The sequence below is a fragment of the Rhinolophus sinicus genome, linkage group LG06 (genome assembly GCF_036562045.2).
Source record: "Rhinolophus sinicus isolate RSC01 linkage group LG06, ASM3656204v1, whole genome shotgun sequence".
Taxonomy (NCBI): Eukaryota; Metazoa; Chordata; class Mammalia; order Chiroptera; family Rhinolophidae; genus Rhinolophus; species Rhinolophus sinicus.
Window position 1 is genome coordinate 13,424,476 of NC_133756.1, and position 16,409 is coordinate 13,440,884.

The window sequence follows — 16,409 nt, forward strand, 5'->3', positions numbered from 1 at the left end:
CAAAATCTTCAATTTACCTTCTCAGCTTATAAAGGTAGAGATTCCAAGAAGCATGGGTGCTGATTCTGCTCTTCTATCTTAAGAAAGGGGGGGAGTGGGGCCGGCCCGGTGGCTCAGGTGGTTGGAGCGCTGTGCTCCTAATGCTGAGGTCGCTGTTCGATTCCCACATGGGCCAGTGAGCCGCACCCTCTACAGCTAAGATTGTGAACAACAGCTCTCCCTGGAGCTGGGCTAGCTGTGTCCTACACAACTAGACTGAGAAACAATGGTTTGAACCGGAGGCGGGGGAGGCGGAAGAAAGGGGGGAAAAAAGGAGGGGGGGGAGTGGACATGTTATTTATGAAGGAGGGCCTTCCCAGCCCCTCTGCCAGGCAGGGCCCTGGGCCCCTCACACGTGGCCAGGGAACAGCAGGACCACTTTGTCCCCTGCATATCCTCTGCTCCCCCAGCCTCCTGTGTCCAAGTCATGGGCCTGAGTGGTTTTTCCTCCAAAATGAACTTAGCGATATTGAATCTGTGCTCCTTGTGGCATGGTGACATTGGCACCCACTCACCCCCTGGCTGCGGAGCGCATGCCTCCTCAGGAACTGTGTCCTCTGCAAGTGTGAGGCAAGGGCTCAGGGCTCAGGCTGGGTTGCTTGTCAGTGGTCACAACCTTTACTCATTGATGTTGAGGAATTGAGGATTGGGGAGAAAATGTTTCTTTCTCACCATTTGGCCCAGCTCCTCCATCGAGAGATCCAGAAAAGAAGTGGGCTCCCTTTTATCCTTTTACTTATTAGTCCAACGCTACCACCCCCACTGAGGCCAGACGCTGGTGTTCCCGCCTCCTGACCAAGAGCAACCCAGCCGCCTCTGTCTCCGTTTCTCATGGACCAAAATAAAATGTCCTCATTTACAGAGGTCTTCATACCCATCTTGGTACTTTTAATGTGGCTAATTGGGTGGATCCTTACCTCTTTTCCTACCTGGCGGTCCCATTAGACAGTTTCCAATTGTGTTTATAAAAGTCATTCTGTAAACTGAGGACTCTGACACGCCCCTGCCTCCGTTGGTGACAGCAGTGCCCCTTGTAGCAGTGAGGACTTGGCTGGGGGTGGGGTGGTTTGCAAAAGGCTCGTGGTGCTTAGATGTTCCCGCCCCTGCCTTTACGAGTGCCTCAAATGACCAGATGTTAAGTGCTGGCTACTTGTTTAACCTTTCTAGAAAAGGGACCTCAAATGCCTTTCCAGGGCTTGCAAAGCCAAGCAGCCCTGCCACCCCAGCTGTGGCAGATGAGACCGTGCCAGGAATAAGGGCTGAAGTCCAGACTGCACAGGAGGGTGGCCTCCATGCCCAGTATTGACTGACCAGTACTCAGGCTTCTTGGGGAGGAGACCTGGCAGGTTTCTCTGGTGTCCACTTCAACCCGGGCAGGCTCTTAGCAGATTGTAGCAGCTCAGTTACGACATGACTTTACCTTGCCTTTGTAGAAACCGGCTATTTCCCAATAAGCATTTCTGAGGCTTGTGATGCCTGGGCTAGCATCTAGCATGGAAGCAGGAAAGGGAGGAATGCGGTGCTGGGGAGGGGGATGTAATTTAAAATAGGGTGAGGAGGACATTTCTTGAAGGTGGAGAGAAAAGAAAATAGGAGTCAAACAGCTGTCTGGGGAAGGGACATTCCAAGCAGGGGAAGCAGCCAGTGCAAAGGCCCTGAGGCAAGTGTGCTCATGAAACAGGTTGGTCAGTGTAGCTGGAATGTGTGGGCAAAGAGCAGGAGGAGGAGTTAAAGGCAGATGGGTCGGGTCAGAGAACTGTGCAGACCACAGTTTGGGTTTTGCTCGTGATAAAATGGGGAGCCCTTGAAGGGCTTTGAGTCCAGGCCTGGTCTGATCAGACACTGGTTTTATAGAATCTGGCTCTGCTGGTGGAGATGGTGGGGGAAGTGAATGAGCAGGACTTCCTCTCCACGGGGTGGACGTGCTTGGAATGGAAGTCAGACCCTTTCTGTGCAGGCACAGGTGTGTGTGCTGGAGAGACATGGTACCAGCCTGATGATGACAAAGTACATTGTCACTACGAGGTGTCATCAAAAACTATGGTGAATGTTTAAAAAACGTAGTACAGTAAAAGACACATTGCCATTAATCCCCCTCAAAATACTCCCCCTTGCTTCAAACACACTTATTACATCATTCTTGCCACTTTCTGAAGCAGTTCTGGAAGTCCTCTTTCCCAATGTCCTTAGTTGCGCTGTCATGGCTGCCTCGATGTCCTGAATTGATTCAAAACGTTTACCTTTTAAGGTCATTTTGACTTTGGGAAAGAGCCAGAAGTCGCACGGTGCAAGATCCGGTGAATAAGGTGGATGAGGACACATCGGAATGTTTTTATTTGACAGAAATTGCCGTACCAGAAGCGATGTGTGTCACAGAGCCTTTCCATTGTGATCACAAAATATGGTGAATGCTGCTGCCCAGTGCCGTCCAATGGAAAGGCAGGGATCTTCAATACAGGAAGCAGTGCATGGAACCTTAGTAACAGTGTGGCAAGTTTCAACTTGTTCGGTGCAGTCAGTTGGGTGTGAGCTACAGTTGAGAGAAGGTGTGTTTTAAAGTGTGCTGTCAATCATCCTCATCATAACAACAGTCCGTGTCACACATCGCTTCTGGTATACGGCAATTTCTGTCCAATGAAAACATTACAGTGTGTCCTCATCCACCTTATTCACCAGATCTGGCACCGTGCAACTTCTGGCTCTCCTCAAGGTCAAAATGATTCAGGACATCGAGGCAGCCACAACAGCGCAACTAAAGACACGAAAGAGGATTTCCAGAACTGCTTCAGAAAGTGGTAAGAATGATGGGATAAGTGTGTCCAAAGCGAGGGGGAGTATTTTGAGGGGGATTAATGGCAATGTGTTTTTGCTGTAATACATTTAAAAAAAATTAACCATTCACCATATTGTTTGATCACACCTGTATGTTACAGATGAAGAAACTGAAGCATAGAGGGACGGCACTTTGCCCCAAGGTGCCCAGTCTTTAAGGCAGCACTGGACTGGAGCCCGACCGTCTGGGCTCCTTCCCCGTCAGCTCTGTACTGGGAGCCCAGGGCTGGCTCTGCTTCCTGGACAGAGGGGTGCTGGGCATGGGATTCATGACCCAGCTGCATCCAACTGGCTGGCCAAGTGTCCTACAAATAACCTTTCCTGCCCCAGGACCATGTAATTTATTAAAGAGCTATGATCATCACAAGTTCCAGCAAGCCAGAGGTGCGGGCTGCAGGGTAGCCTGTTAGCTCTGTAACCAGTCACTGAATGTGCCTTGCCATCTGCTGAGGGCCTTTTCCAAGATGACAAATTCCTTTCTGGCGCTGTCCAGCCAACTGGAGTTGTGGACCCCAGCTGGGCAAAATGAGCATTTTAGGGAGAGGGACAGTCCCCTCCAGCTCAGCCCTAGGATAGCTCTAGCCACGTTTTTATACGTTCTTTCTGCAGGGAAGGGTCCTTGCTGTTGCTGAAGGAGTGAGGAAGCATGGTGCTCCCGCCGTCTCTGAGCAGTTTTATTGGGAGGACTTTGGCTCAAATAGGAAATCCCCGTGTCTCCCAGAAGGGCGCTGGCTTCCCCCTTCCTGCCCTCGCTTGCCCACTGGGGCCCTCACAGGACGCAGCAGGTGCAGGAGACGGGCCCACGCTGCTGGAGCTGCTGCTGGAGCTGCTCCTTCTCCACCGTCAACACCTTCACCTTCTCCTCCAGCTTGCTCAGCTCCGCTGTCCACTTCTGAGGGGTCATTGTAGAAACGGGTATCTAAGCTGAGATTGCCTCAGGCCCGTGCACCCTCTACTGAGAGTGAACGGATGGAGGCAGGCAAGGCCCAGAGAGCCTGGGGCGGGGTGCTGCTCGAGGCCACTGTACTGGCACTGCTATGTGGAGGTGCCAGGTTTCCTGGCTGCAGTCACCCCGGGGTCCTGAGGGAAGCTGCCTGACCTGAGGATGACCCATCCTCTGCAGCCTCCTTGAGGACTAGGGGCGGGCTCAGGTGGCAGCCGCCCCCACGCACTGCCCCACTGCTGTGTCCTTCCCTCTCTAGCCCCTGCCCTCTGCTTTTCTGCCACCTGATGGCTTCCCTCCAGCACTTACTGTCATCTCCTACTGTGAAGGCCTCCCCTCAAAATGCAGTATACAGTCCTTGGGGTTATCTCAAAAGGTCTCAATATTCTACTCTCCTGGCTCCCGGCCATGCAACAGTGGAATACGGGAGGTAGTGGGGTCGTTTCCGTACACTAGGGGCATTGGACCACCAAGGGAACCTGAGGGCTTGCCCAGAACTGTTCAGTGAGTGGTGAAGGGGTCCAGCGCCAGCTTGGCACCCCCATCGCACCCACCCATTCTTGGCTGCTTACCTGTGTGCACCACTCCTGGATGGCGTGGATGGCCAGTGGGCCCTGGATGCTCCCGTCCCGCCGCAGGAACACCTCCCCCTGGTCTGTCTCATAGAGTTGCGGCAGCGCCTGGGCCTGGGCCTTGGGGGCGTGCACGCTCAGGCGGATCACCTGGGTAAAGGCAATAGCAGCTGTGGCAGACGCTGCACCGGACTGTTTGCAGCCCACATCTCGCCTTGCTTGCTCCTCCTGGCTCAGTCTCCTGGGGGAGCCTGGTGGCGCTAGAGCAGGGCTGTTTCCATCGTTTTCTCCAGTCACCCGTTTCAGTCGCCCGCCCCGCCCAGCACTGCACAGAGTAGATGTAGAGTGATGACATGGCGAATGACAAAACAGCCCCAGAGGACTTCCTGTTCCGCAGCTCACCTTGAGGGGCGTGTTTGGGGCGGAGGTGCTGACCACCGGGATGAAGGTGAGCGTGTAGGCATCGGGGAAGACCTGGGGCCTGAAGCCCTGCAGGATGGAGTCCACCAGGAGGCGCACGCGGTCCTCGTCGCGGTGGCCACAGCGGATGCCCTGCACCAGCCCGCTGTCCTCGACGCCCACGAACAGACTGCCGCCCTCGCTGTTGAGGAAGGCGCACACGTAGCGCCGCACGTGGTGCTTGAAGGTCAGGCTCAGGTACTCGCCGCCGCCCCGCTTGAACTCCAGGTTGCGCGTCTCGCTGCCGAGGAAGGCGCCCTGGAAGAGCCGCTCCTGGCCCCGGATCTCCTGGTGCACGATGGCGCTGTCCGAGCGCGTGCCAGTGGGTGGGTGCCGGGAGCCAGGCTGCCCTAGGGCCCAGGCAGGCGGGGTGTTGACTGGTGGGAGGCCGGGGCTAGGGCTGCCGCTGGGGCTGGGGCCGGGGCTGGGGCCCGAGCTGGGGCCGGAGCTGGGGCCATTTCCCTCCTCCTGCTGGTGTAGAACAAGAATCGGGAGCCACGACCAGGACAGTGAGAGGGTCAGGCTACCAGCACCCCCACCTCCAGCCCCCTGGGGCCCAGCCCACTGAGGCAACCTCTTGTCCCTGCCCAGGCGGAGGGGTCTAATTCTGTCTGACATCCTGCAGCCAATGCAGGAAACAACTGAGTCAAGCATTTGAACCAGCCACTGTTCCTTTCAGGCTGAGCTGCCCTCTTCCCAGGTGGGCTGTGAGATGCACCTCAGGTTAGACGAGTTCTACTTCCCTGAGCGGGGAGCTGGGACACCTGTGGGACAATCTTTTCCCACTTGGGTTGTGGCTAGGCCTCTGAGGCCCAGGACTGGATCATTTCAGGAGCTACCGCAGTGCCCTGAGATCCCGATGACAGAGCTTCAGGTCTCTGAACTGAGAGGGGCTCCCTGAGACCCCACCCCTTTCCCGATCTCCCTGAAACCTTTGCTGATCACTGTTTGGACCACTGGCCAGTTCTGAATCTCAACTTTCCTCGAGCTCTCCTGAGTCCCCTCCCATGGTTTCTGCCCTCTTTGGGGGCTCTGGCCACTTTCTTGGTCTGGGCCTCATTGGTCCGCCCCTCACTGACTCTCTACCTCTAGGCTCTCCGCATTCCATCATCCTCTTTACTGACCCTAGATGCGAGTCAGATTATCACTCCTCCCTTACTGGGTTCTGTGCTGCCTTCCAGGCTCTGGCAGCGGCTTCCAGGGCTGGGAGCTCAGTGTGGGCTGGGGCATGGTGATAAGGGGCATGTTCTACCAGCCCTGCAGCTCCCAGAGGAGACAGATTTATCAGAGATGTGAGAAACTGTCATACAAATACGAATCAGGCTCACAGGCCTTGAAATGTAAGTCACAGAGCTGTTCAGTTCTGTACCAATTTAAACACCATGGAGTTTGCACGCCTCTCTCCTCCCACCCTCCCCCATAAACAGATACCAAGGATCACTTGTCTCATGGAGTGACCTGTGCAGCCTCAGTGACCTGACTGTGCCCCCCCCGGTCCCCCACAGAAGCCACCCTTTCAGTCCCACTCTGCCTTGGTCTCACCACCCGTGGTGGCCTGGCCTCTGTCCTACGGCCCAGCTTTCTCCCTTAGTTCTTCCTGCAGCCTTCAGCCTGAGCTCCATGGACACCAAACTGCCTGCCCTTCTGCATAGGATACATTCCGCCTCTGTACTCTGTTTCTCTGTACAAGCCATGTCTCTGCCTAGAATGCCTGTCCCATTCGTAAGTGCCAGCCTGGATTTCACTTCCCCTGCTAATTTGTCCCCAGCAGTGAAGACCTTCCTGTGTCCTCCCACAGCTGTAGGAGGCCACCGTGTAGCTCTGTCATTGGCCGTGTCTGGCTCTGCTCATAGACGGAGGGCTCCTTGAGAGCAGGGCCGAGCCTTGGCTCCCTGCTTTGCTATCTGGCACAGAGCAGGTGTTGGTATTTGTCAACTGAATGAAGGAAGTGGGCCAAGGAGAAAATCCGGACCCCTGTGTGACCTCAGGCTTGGGCTGGCTCAGACCCAGAGGCCTAGCTGCAGAAGGACCCAGGGAGGAGTCCCACACATTGGCCTTTCTTCACGTGCTTCCAGGCTGGAGCAAACTGTAAGGGTATTGTCCCTCTGGGTGTAAGTTGGCAGTGCCAGCTTCAGGCCACAATCATTTGGGTAGCAGCCTCCAAGTTTGCAGATTTGTCCCGTTTCTCAGAGACACCCCTCTACCACCACCCAGTACCGGCCTCTCCCCTGGAGTAGGCTCAGGGGCTTGCAGGCCCAGTGGCTGTGGGCAAACCCCCCACTTACCGCTCTGTGACTTGTGGGGCCCCGGTCCTCACCCAACACCAGCTGCTTCCCATGGGCCACCAGCTCCTTGAGGACCTGGTGCTCTTGCAAGGCTGTTTGCAGGCGCCAGGGGAGGGAGGCCAGGGCATCCCTGTGAGCGGCCACCTGCACCAGCGCATAGGCCTGCCGGGGCCGCCTCACCACCTCAATGTGCTCCCGCGCCACTGGCAGCTCCAGCCACTCCAGGGTGTCTCGCAGCAGGCAGGACAGCACTGGCGCTGAGAACTGGGGGTTCAGGTGGCCCACGTAGAGCATGTGCTTGTTGGGAGCCACCTCGAGGCCCGATTCCTCAGGCAGGGACTGTTCTGCAGGGAGCTCCTGTGGGGGCTGCTTGCCTGGGGGCTCCATGGGGGGCTCCTGCACCTGTGAGTGCTGAGCTCTTCCTGGGGGTCTCTGGCACAGCGACCTCAGAAGGGCTTCTGCGATTCCTTAGCGCTGGCTGCTCCTCCCAGGGCCCTGGGCTCTCAGCTTGGCCCCCAGAGCCTCCCGGGGGACTCAAGGGGTTCCAAGGCTCCTGGGAGGTTCAGATTGGCAGGGGCTGGGCAGAGCCAGAGAGAGAAAGGGCAGAGGGCTGGTAGGAAGGGGCCTGCCACCCACCCTGGGCATAGGACAGGAAAAGGAAAGTTAGACAGGGCTGAGCCAGAGAGAAGAGCAGTGAGCCTGCCCTTCCATTCCACAGAAGGGCAGACTGAGGGGATATGCCCAAGGAGGGACAGAAGGGACCAGGACTCAGGTCGCTGAGAGCCCCCCGTGTCCTTCCATTGGCCCAGGGGTCCTGTCTTCCTCCCCTGTCCACAGGCTTGGGGCCTCCTAGGTACAGTCAGGATTTCCTGCCCACCAGAGATAACTGCTGCCTCCAGGCACCAGAGAAATCTCTTCAAGGGCCTTTGGAGAACAGATTTTAACCCAGAAGCAGCTGTGGCCCCACTGCTGCTTTTGCTTGCCTGGTCTGAGCCTGGAGTGAGCCCAGCAGATGCTCTGAAATAGTCAGGCTTGTGTCAGAGGGTTTTGAGCAAAGGTTCTTATGCTTTGCCAGAAAAATGGCATATAAATATATAAATATAAATATAAATATAAATATAAATATAAATATAAATATATATATATATATATATATATATATATATATATATGGTTCGTGGAGTTTCTTTCTTAAGAACTCGTAGTCTAGACTGAGTCCTCTGTTTTTGGTCCAGAGAGAAGTGAAGAGGGGCAGGACGAGGAGCAAGGCTGGGGCCCTGCGTACCCCCACTCCACCTCCCACCAGGCCAGGGGCCTCTCTCCTGAGCTGTACAAACACACCAGCCCTCCACTTACCCCCCCACAGCCAGCCTCCGGTCAGTGTGGCAGGTACCACCAGCCTGCATCTTTTCAGATTGGATCCTTGAGGCAGTCAGGGCTTGGGGGCCACTTCGGCTGGGGTGGGGGCATTCAGGGCAAACAGGAATAGGAGGAAAAGGGAGGCCTATGACCCTCATGTCCTGATGGTTCCTGGGGGGGGGGGGTGAGAGGTGCCAGCGCTGAGCTCCCACAGCCCCCTGACCCCTGGCCAGCAGCTCCCAAGGGCACTTGGGGGCTTGGCATGGGCGGGCAGGGAGAACCAGGGCTGTAGCAAGTGGGAGGGGCCTGTACAACCACCTCTGTGATCTCATGGAGTCAACAATGCCTTCTCAGCCAGCCTCAGGAACTCAGGCAGGAAGGTTGGGAAGTCAGTCAGGAGGTCTCCCCCGTGTCCCTACCCCCACTATAAACAGATCCATACAGCTTGGCCCTGGGGCTCCCTCTGGGCAGCACCCAGAACGCAGGGGCTGAAGATGTACCTCCTTCCTCTGTAATGTCTCTCTAGGCCCTGCTGCCCAGGCAGGTTCCTGGTGCTACAAATCTCCCCCCTCATCACCAACCCCAAACTCCACTGAGGACTGATAGGGCCCAGCTACTGCCAGGATTGAGCAGAATGCACACAGGTGGTTCTGGGGCTTTCTCTGACACCAGGCCCTTCTCTATGCCAGAGACAAAGGCTGCTGTCCAGAAGAGCCCTGAAAAATAGGTCAAGGCCCTTTTTGGGTGTACCCTGAATGAACAGCACAGCCTACAAGACCCCAGTGTCCAGGAGTCTGGAAAACCGGGGCCTGATGGAGACCACGGTTAGAACCTCACGGTGGCCAAATGGAACAGACATTCTAAGTTAATCATGATGTCAGAACTACTCACTGGTGAGAGCGAGCAGGGCCCTCAGAAGTCTGCTCATTCAAACCCCTCAGAGCCAGATGGACCCAAAGAGATGAAATGACTGACCCAAAGCGTCACAGGAAATAGCTGGACTGGCTGGAACCTCAGCCTTGGCCCTGTAAGTCAAAATGCCTACTTTGGCACTTCCTTCCTGGCTATGTGATCGCAGCTTAACTTTCCTCATCTGTGAAATGGGTTTGTTGTGAAGATTGAATAAGATCACTGTTTGTGGGGCACACAGTAAGTGATATAAAAGTGTTACTATCAGGTTATAGGGCACCATGTTGCTGCCCCCTACACCTTAATCTAAGGCCCCATGAAAAACAGGGCTGTGTGGCCCTGGACAAGAGGACCTGGCCCCCGGCCAGGCTGTGCTGCATCTTTTCTCAGCCCACGAGGATGAGGATGAACCCAGCCATGGAGGCTCCTGGGAGCTGCTGACCCCGAACATTGTTCTTCCCGTTCAGGCCCGTGTAGCTGCTGTGCTCACTGCTGCCTAGCTGCACCGGAGCAAAGCCCTCTAAGGGCAAAGAATGGACCCCCGCAGTGTGTTCCTGGGGGGGCTGAGCAATGCTGGGGCCACGGTGGGATTGCTGCAATTAGAACCTTTAAGGATCATCTTGTTTGAGCTCCTCATTTGCCGTATGAGGAAAATAAGACCAAGAGGAGGGGCTGACCTGCCCATTGGAGGCACAGTGATTTGGCTGTTGACTGATTAAAAAGACACTGGCATCTATATTGTTTTTTATTTATAAACAAATCAACATAAAATAAGTCCAGATGGCAGCAGGGCAGCTGTGCTGCTGACCTGCTTGCAAAGGAAGCATGCGGACAGTGCAGTGGGTGCAGCCCGACTCCAGCCTGGAGACCCTTCCCTCCCACCCACCGTTGGGCTTTCTTGGCCTAAAATCACTGGGTCCAACCTTCTTCTGCAGCAGTTCTGGCCAGGGCAAGGAGCTGTGGAGGGGGCAGTGTGGGGCAGGGGACTGCAAAGGGCCCAGTAGAGGGGGAGAGGGCAAGGTGACAGGGACCCTCTCCTCCCCACGTGGGGTGTGTGGTCAAGGCTTTCTGGGTCTGTCCATCCCAAAGGGAAAGTGTCCTGGGGTATGTCCCCTGTAAAGGGACCACGCCTCTCTGGGGCCGGGGCAGGGCGGTCTCTCTCCTCCCGAAACCCCATGTCTGGAGTGAGAGGAGTGGGAACTGGAGGGCTTGCCCAGGTGCCAGAAACAATAAATTAACAGTAAGAAAAGATCTCTTTTTAAAAAAGGTAGAGGTCTGCACCATGAGTGTGGAGTCTGGGGATTCTGTGAGGAGGCAGAAGCTGTGGGGCAATGGGTGCCACAGCAGGCCCAGCAGGTGGTGAGGGGACTGGGCATGAGTGTCAATTCAGGGCCCCATCTTCTGAGTCCTCCAGGGTCGGCCCCTTCCTCCATCACTTGGAAGGCGTTCAGTCTAAACTCCTGGTGAGAGGCCAGCCAGACGTGGGAAATAAATACAGGGGACCTCAGAGCCGAGGCAGGGCTGAGGGGAAGAGCAGCGCAAGCCGGGGCCCCACACTCTCCCCTCCTTAGTCCTTCATGGAAGGAGGTATCATGACCAGAGGGGGCAGCAGGGGTGGTTCCGCACAGCCTCCTGGAGTCCTGGGCAGCCCTGAACCCCATGAGGCGCCCGGGAGTGGGCTGATGGTCGTCCTTGGGAGAAGGGGCCACCCTGCCGGCTCCGCCCTCCGCTGTCCAGGCTGCGTCTCCCTGTTCAGAACTTGCCCTGCTTCAGCCGGTCTATGTGGTAGGAGAGCTTGAGCGCGGGCCCCAGCTTCAGCCCCATGTACTTCATCATCACGTCGCTGCGCAGCAGCAGCAGGGCCTTGCCATCGATCTCCTGCAGGTGGGAGGAGGCGTCTCAGGCTGGTCTGGCTGCCCAGGTTCCCAGGGAAAGGCCACCCAGGGAAGTGCCAGCCACGGAGTCCTGCGAGCCTGCTGTGACACTCAGGCCGCCCTGCTCTCTGCACCTTCTGTCCCCAACCATCCCTCCCCCATAACATCTGCTGAACCCACTGCACTAAGCTCGTCACCGTCACCAACGTTTGTACCAACTGCCCCTCTCTGCTGCCTGAGGCAGTTTCCCAGCTCCCAAACCTCTGAAATCCTGCTCAATTCCCTCTCTTCCAGTCAGTGCACTTGTCATTTCTCACAGCCTGCGTTTATAATGACCCTCCACTGTAATTCTGTGAGTCCCCGTCCTTCCTGAGTGGCAGGGACCCTCCTGAGTGGCAGTGAGCTAGGCACAATGGAGGCGCTTCCTGAGCAGCTCTGGCACCTTCAGGCCTGACCTAACCCACTGGCATGAGATTTAAATGACCAGTGAGAGGCAGCACATCTGTTCGGAGCGCCCAAAGGGCAGAGCAGCACCAAGCAGCAGGGGCTACGGGGAAATGGCTTTGAGCCCCAAGTCAGGAGGATGGTCACTGCAGGGAGAGCAGAGCAGTCCCTGCCGCAGGGCAATGGCACTTGAAGAGATGGTGGAGGGGCTAGGAGAGGATGGGGGGACTGATGAGGGTGGAGAGTTGGGGGCCACTTGGCAAGGGAGTCTGTACCTGGGGCTGAGGCCCCTGGTTCTCAGCCAAGGCAGGCAGACGGGAGAGCACTAGCTCCTAGGAAAAGAGGAGAGCCTGTCTCCGAGAATGAGCCCTCAGTGTACAGCTCAGGGGGAAAGTGGCTGAATCAGACCCTCCACTGAAGGAGTAAGCTGAACTCAGTGCCCATGAGGGCTGTTTGAGACCCAAGATTCTGTCTCTAACTTTGTATAGTCCCCTGTGCTCAGTTTCAAGGGACCTGGAACAAATATCTAGCCCATGCCCTTTAAGAGTCTACAAGTTGCAGAAACAAGGCTCCCAGTGAACATGGAAGATATCAGGCAGGGGCACCTACGTGTTTACGAAAGAGGTCGGCGTGGGGTCCAAGCTGAGGGTCAGCTTCCCGAATAAACTGCATCACGTCCTCGACTGTCCATGAGGAGGGGTCCCGGCCACTGGGTCGAGAGGCATCCCGGCTTTCCAGGTATCGGTCTGACCCTGCAGGACAGAAGGGCACCTGCCATTAGGGGTTTGTAACTACTCACCACTCTCCCTGGCACATCCTGAAAGGACCTGTGGATGAGGCTCACAGCCTGGCCAGGGCAGAGGAACCCACCAGAGGCAGCCGAGGAAGGGAAGGGTTTTCCACAAAGGGCCCGAGGGGCTGAGGCTCTTCTTACATCAAATCTTTTTTCTTTAAGGGTAGATCTGGTTTTGAAAATGGTCAGAAGAAATTTTACATTGAGGCTGTGATTCATCCTGGACCCAAGTTAGGGATAACAATGAGGTAAAGGGATTACTCGGGTTCAGTGGGGGGCTGGTGGGCGAGACTGCTTTTGCCTTGGCTCTGGGGACCATTTCTAGAGAGACCTCGGGAACTGGGCAAGATTAGAGCACGATTCTGGGGGCCTAGGGATAATACCCTGGGCCACTTCCAAGGCCTGGAGAGTAGGTGACCTCACTACAGCCTAATGCACGGAGGCAGAAAACAGTTTTGCTTTGGCTACCAGGAGTCTCAGTGCTAATTTCGTGCTCTGCTTAGAGCTTTGACCTCACTCTTGGCTCAAATGCAGTTCCTCCCACTTCCCCTGTGGGATTCGGGACCTGTAACTGTGATCATCACCTGCCACAAATCATGTTTCATCCCCTCTGCCTGGAAGGTGCCCCAGCTCTACTTCCACTTTCTTTGTTCCTTCGGCAAACTCCAACGTAGTTAAGCAAGAGCTGGCTCCAAGGACCAGCTCCTTTATGAAACTTCTGGTGTAATACTTAAATAATTGGTTTCACAAAGCGTTTCATGTATTTCTTGGTTACAGCTCAACCTCTACACCCTTTCTCCCATCACTTCCCCCTAATAATCTATTCCCTATAAAGCACTCAAAGCAACCTTTAAAAGTACTGGATCATGTCAGTCCCTAAAAGCTCAATGCAATGGCCTCCCATCACACATGACATGAAATCTCAACTCCTTACCAAGGTCTCAAAGGTATTCACTTCATCATCTGCCCTTTCTACCTTTAACCTCACATCACCGCCCCCTCCCCCATCTTTTACTCACCGTGCTTCAGACACACTAGCTTTCTTTCTGCTACTTGAATAGGCTATGCTTTTATTCTTTGACCTGAAATTTCCTCTGTCCGGAATGTTCTTTTTCCAGATCTTTGCGTACCCAATTCCTTCTCAACATTTGGGTCTCATCTCCAATATCGATTCCTCAGAGAGGACTTCCCTGATCTCCTAGTAAAAGTACTCAATTTCCCACATAATCGTTCTCAATCCAATTATTCTAGTTTTCTTCTTTCCTAGCACATATGACTATATAAAATAATTTTATGCATTTATGTTTATTATTGTCTTCTATTTTGTTTCTTGCTATGTCCTTATGAAATTGCGATTTATAATAAGAAACATAATATTTGGCCTTCATCCCCATTTCTGGCACAGAACTCTTAAAAGTCCTTGTAATTTCCCAAGTGGTCTGAGAAATAAAGGTGTATTTTGTTATTCATAACAAGCCCTTTTCAGCCACACCTGAGTATGTTAATGAAGTGACTTTTGGAAGGCTCCTAAAGATGGGTGCTGGTTGCCAGGGGAACCAACCAGGTGACTAGAGGGTTAGACCTTCCCGTCCCACCTCCCAACCACCTGGGAAGGGAGAGGGGCTAGAGATTGAGTTCACTCACCAATGGCTAATGATTTAATCACTGATGCCTGTGTAACAAAGACTCAGAGAAAACCCAAAAGGATGGGGTGGGGGTTGGAGAGCTGCCAGCTGGTGAACAGGTGGAAGTGCTGGGAGGGTGCTGTGCCCAGAGAGGGCCTGGAAGCTCCACATCCCTCACCCCATACCTTGCTCTATGCACCTCTTCCGACTGGCTGTTCCTAAATTGTATCCTTTTACAAAAAATCAGTAATCTAGTAAGTCAACAGATTCCCTGAGTTCTGTGAGCCGCTCTAGCAAATTAATCGAACCTGAGGAGGGGATGGTGGGAACCTCCAATTTACAGCAGTTGGTCCGAAGTACAGGCACCAACCTGGACTTTCGATTGGCATCTGAAGGGCAGAGGCAGCGGCAGTCTTGTGGGACTGAGCCCTTAACCTGGGGACTGACTATCTCAGGGTAGATAGGGTCAGAATTGAGCTCAATTGTAGGGCACCCAGCTGGTGTCGCAGAATTGTGTGGTGTGGAGAGAACCCACAAGTCTGGCATCAGAAGAGAAGTAGTGTTGAATAGAGTATTGCGAGTACGTCGGGGAGACACAGGAGAGGGTTTTCCTTTTACGGTCCCCAACATGTAAAAGAGAGCCTGGTCTGCCATAGATGGTCAAACATGTTTGTTCAGTGAATGAATGACCACGTGTAAGTTATTTGTGTATTTCCTGTCTCCCCCACCAGGCTATGTCCGCCCTCGGACAGGGACCTTGCCTTGCTCCTGTCTGTGTCCTCATCCCCCACGAGATGCCCAGTTACACCACTAAGTGGCGGAGCTGAAACACTCCTGTGACAGTAGCAGAGGCCTACTCTTCAACTATGTCCTGCAAAGGCTGAAAATCTCCTATTTTCCTGTATTCTGGGTCCCAGGTCTAAACGCTGAAGCACAGTTTGCTTGGCCCAGCCCCTCCTCCCTGGGGACAGACCAGCATATTATCGCTTAAGCTTGTGGCTGGGCACTGAGCAGACCAGGGGGCACGTATGCTGGAGCAAGCAGAGGTAATGAGAACCACAGGAATTCCAATGGCCTTTTAGAGGTGGTAGGAGACAGGAAGCTGGAGAGGGCGCTGCGAGGCAGCCACGTCTCTGTCCTAAAAGTCCACCGTGATGCTAAGAGAGAAACCAAGTGCAGAGATTATGGAGAGCAGAGAGAGGCTATACGCACAAATGCGTCCTTCTTAGACCATCTTGGCTAATTCCCCTACCCAGGGGAGCTAGGAATCATACACACACATACATCTTTACATGTATATACTATTATATACTATGTGTCAGCCTATTCCTCTTAGAATATACACTCCCCTGAGATGACATTTGAGCAAAGACCCTGAGGCAGAAGAGTGATGGGCACGTTTAAGGTTTAGCACGGCCAATGAGCCAGAGCAGAGTGAATGAGGAGAAGTACCTGGTAGAAAATAACATCTGAGAGGTACCATGTTTCCCCAAAAATAAGACCTACCCCGAAAACAAGCCCCAGTTAAGATTGTCAGCCAGACTGACGCATTTAGTACGTTATGACGATGTTCCAGAAGACAACATGACTGTATTTGAATAAATGTAGATTGTTGTACATGAAAAAATAAGACATCCTCTGAAAATACGCCCTAAGGCGTCTTTTGGAGCAAAAATTAATATAAGACCCGGTCTTATTTTGGGGGAACTATGGTATAAGACCCAGTCTTATTTTCAGGGAAACGCAGTATGTATGTGTGTGATGGGGTGGGCGGAGCGGTGGCGTAGATAACAGAGGACCTTGTATGCCACTGAAAGACCACTGGCTTTTCTGAGTGATGGAGGTCGGTTCTGAGCCGAGGAGTGACACGAACCATCTTACAACTAAAAGGATCACTCTGATAGTCTGTGCTGATAAGAGACATTAGGGGGCAAGGACAGAAGCGAGAGAGGCCGGCTGAAAATGAGGCTCCTCTAACAGTCCAGATGAGAGGTGACTGTGGCCTGTACCAGGTGGGAGTGGTGAACGTAGTGAAGAGCGGTTTGATATATGAACACTAGAAAGAACACCCACCATCGTCGGCTCATTTGACCCTTAACACAACCCTTGAAGGAAGTAGCACCATCTTCAGTGTAGAGATAAGGGAACCGAGGCCCGGAGGAGTGAGGCCCAAGACCACATAGCTCGGAAGGAGACAAGCCAGTGCCCTGGCTCGCTTTCCCTACTCCCGCTTCTGCAGACAGACTCGGGTTCTCCCCCCCACCCACTGGTACAG

The 16,409-nt window shown here is 54.2% G+C and overlaps 2 protein-coding genes across 14 annotated transcripts in view; both read right to left on the reverse strand.

The window, feature by feature from the left end:
* Window positions 1-3,640: 3,640 nt before the first annotated feature.
* On the reverse strand, window positions 3,641-10,225 carry SLFNL1 (schlafen like 1). Its single transcript, XM_019737098.2, has 6 exons — window positions 10,207-10,225; window positions 9,794-9,918; window positions 7,131-7,562; window positions 4,789-5,316; window positions 4,387-4,536; window positions 3,641-3,763 (listed from the first exon to the last, which is right to left on the reverse strand). The coding sequence occupies exons 1-6, from the start codon at window positions 10,223-10,225 to the stop codon at window positions 3,641-3,643; spliced, it is 1,377 nt and encodes a 458-aa protein (XP_019592657.2).
* The window catches only part of SCMH1 (Scm polycomb group protein homolog 1), a 145,173-nt gene continuing 138,894 nt past the window's right edge, over window positions 10,131-16,409 (reverse strand). For all 13 annotated transcript variants that reach the window (XM_019737146.2, XM_074334515.1, XM_019737138.2 and 10 more), the window contains 2 exons: window positions 12,326-12,468; window positions 10,131-11,276 (listed from right to left, as the gene is read on the reverse strand). In XM_019737146.2, the coding sequence (XP_019592705.1) occupies window positions 11,151-11,276; window positions 12,326-12,468 (269 nt within the window). In that variant the 3' untranslated portion in view covers window positions 10,131-11,150. The remainder of the gene's footprint in view (window positions 11,277-12,325; window positions 12,469-16,409) is intronic.

Bases quoted from the DNA above. Each gene is read 5' to 3' on its own strand.
- SLFNL1 (XM_019737098.2), bottom strand. The intron at 7,563-9,793 runs GTGGGCTGAGAA...TCGCTGTGCCAG, and splicing joins CTGGGTTCATCCTCATCCTC to AGACCCCCAGGAAGAGCTCA. The intron at 3,764-4,386 runs GTAAGCAGCCAA...ATGACCCCTCAG, and splicing joins TCCAGGAGTGGTGCACACAG to AAGTGGACAGCGGAGCTGAG.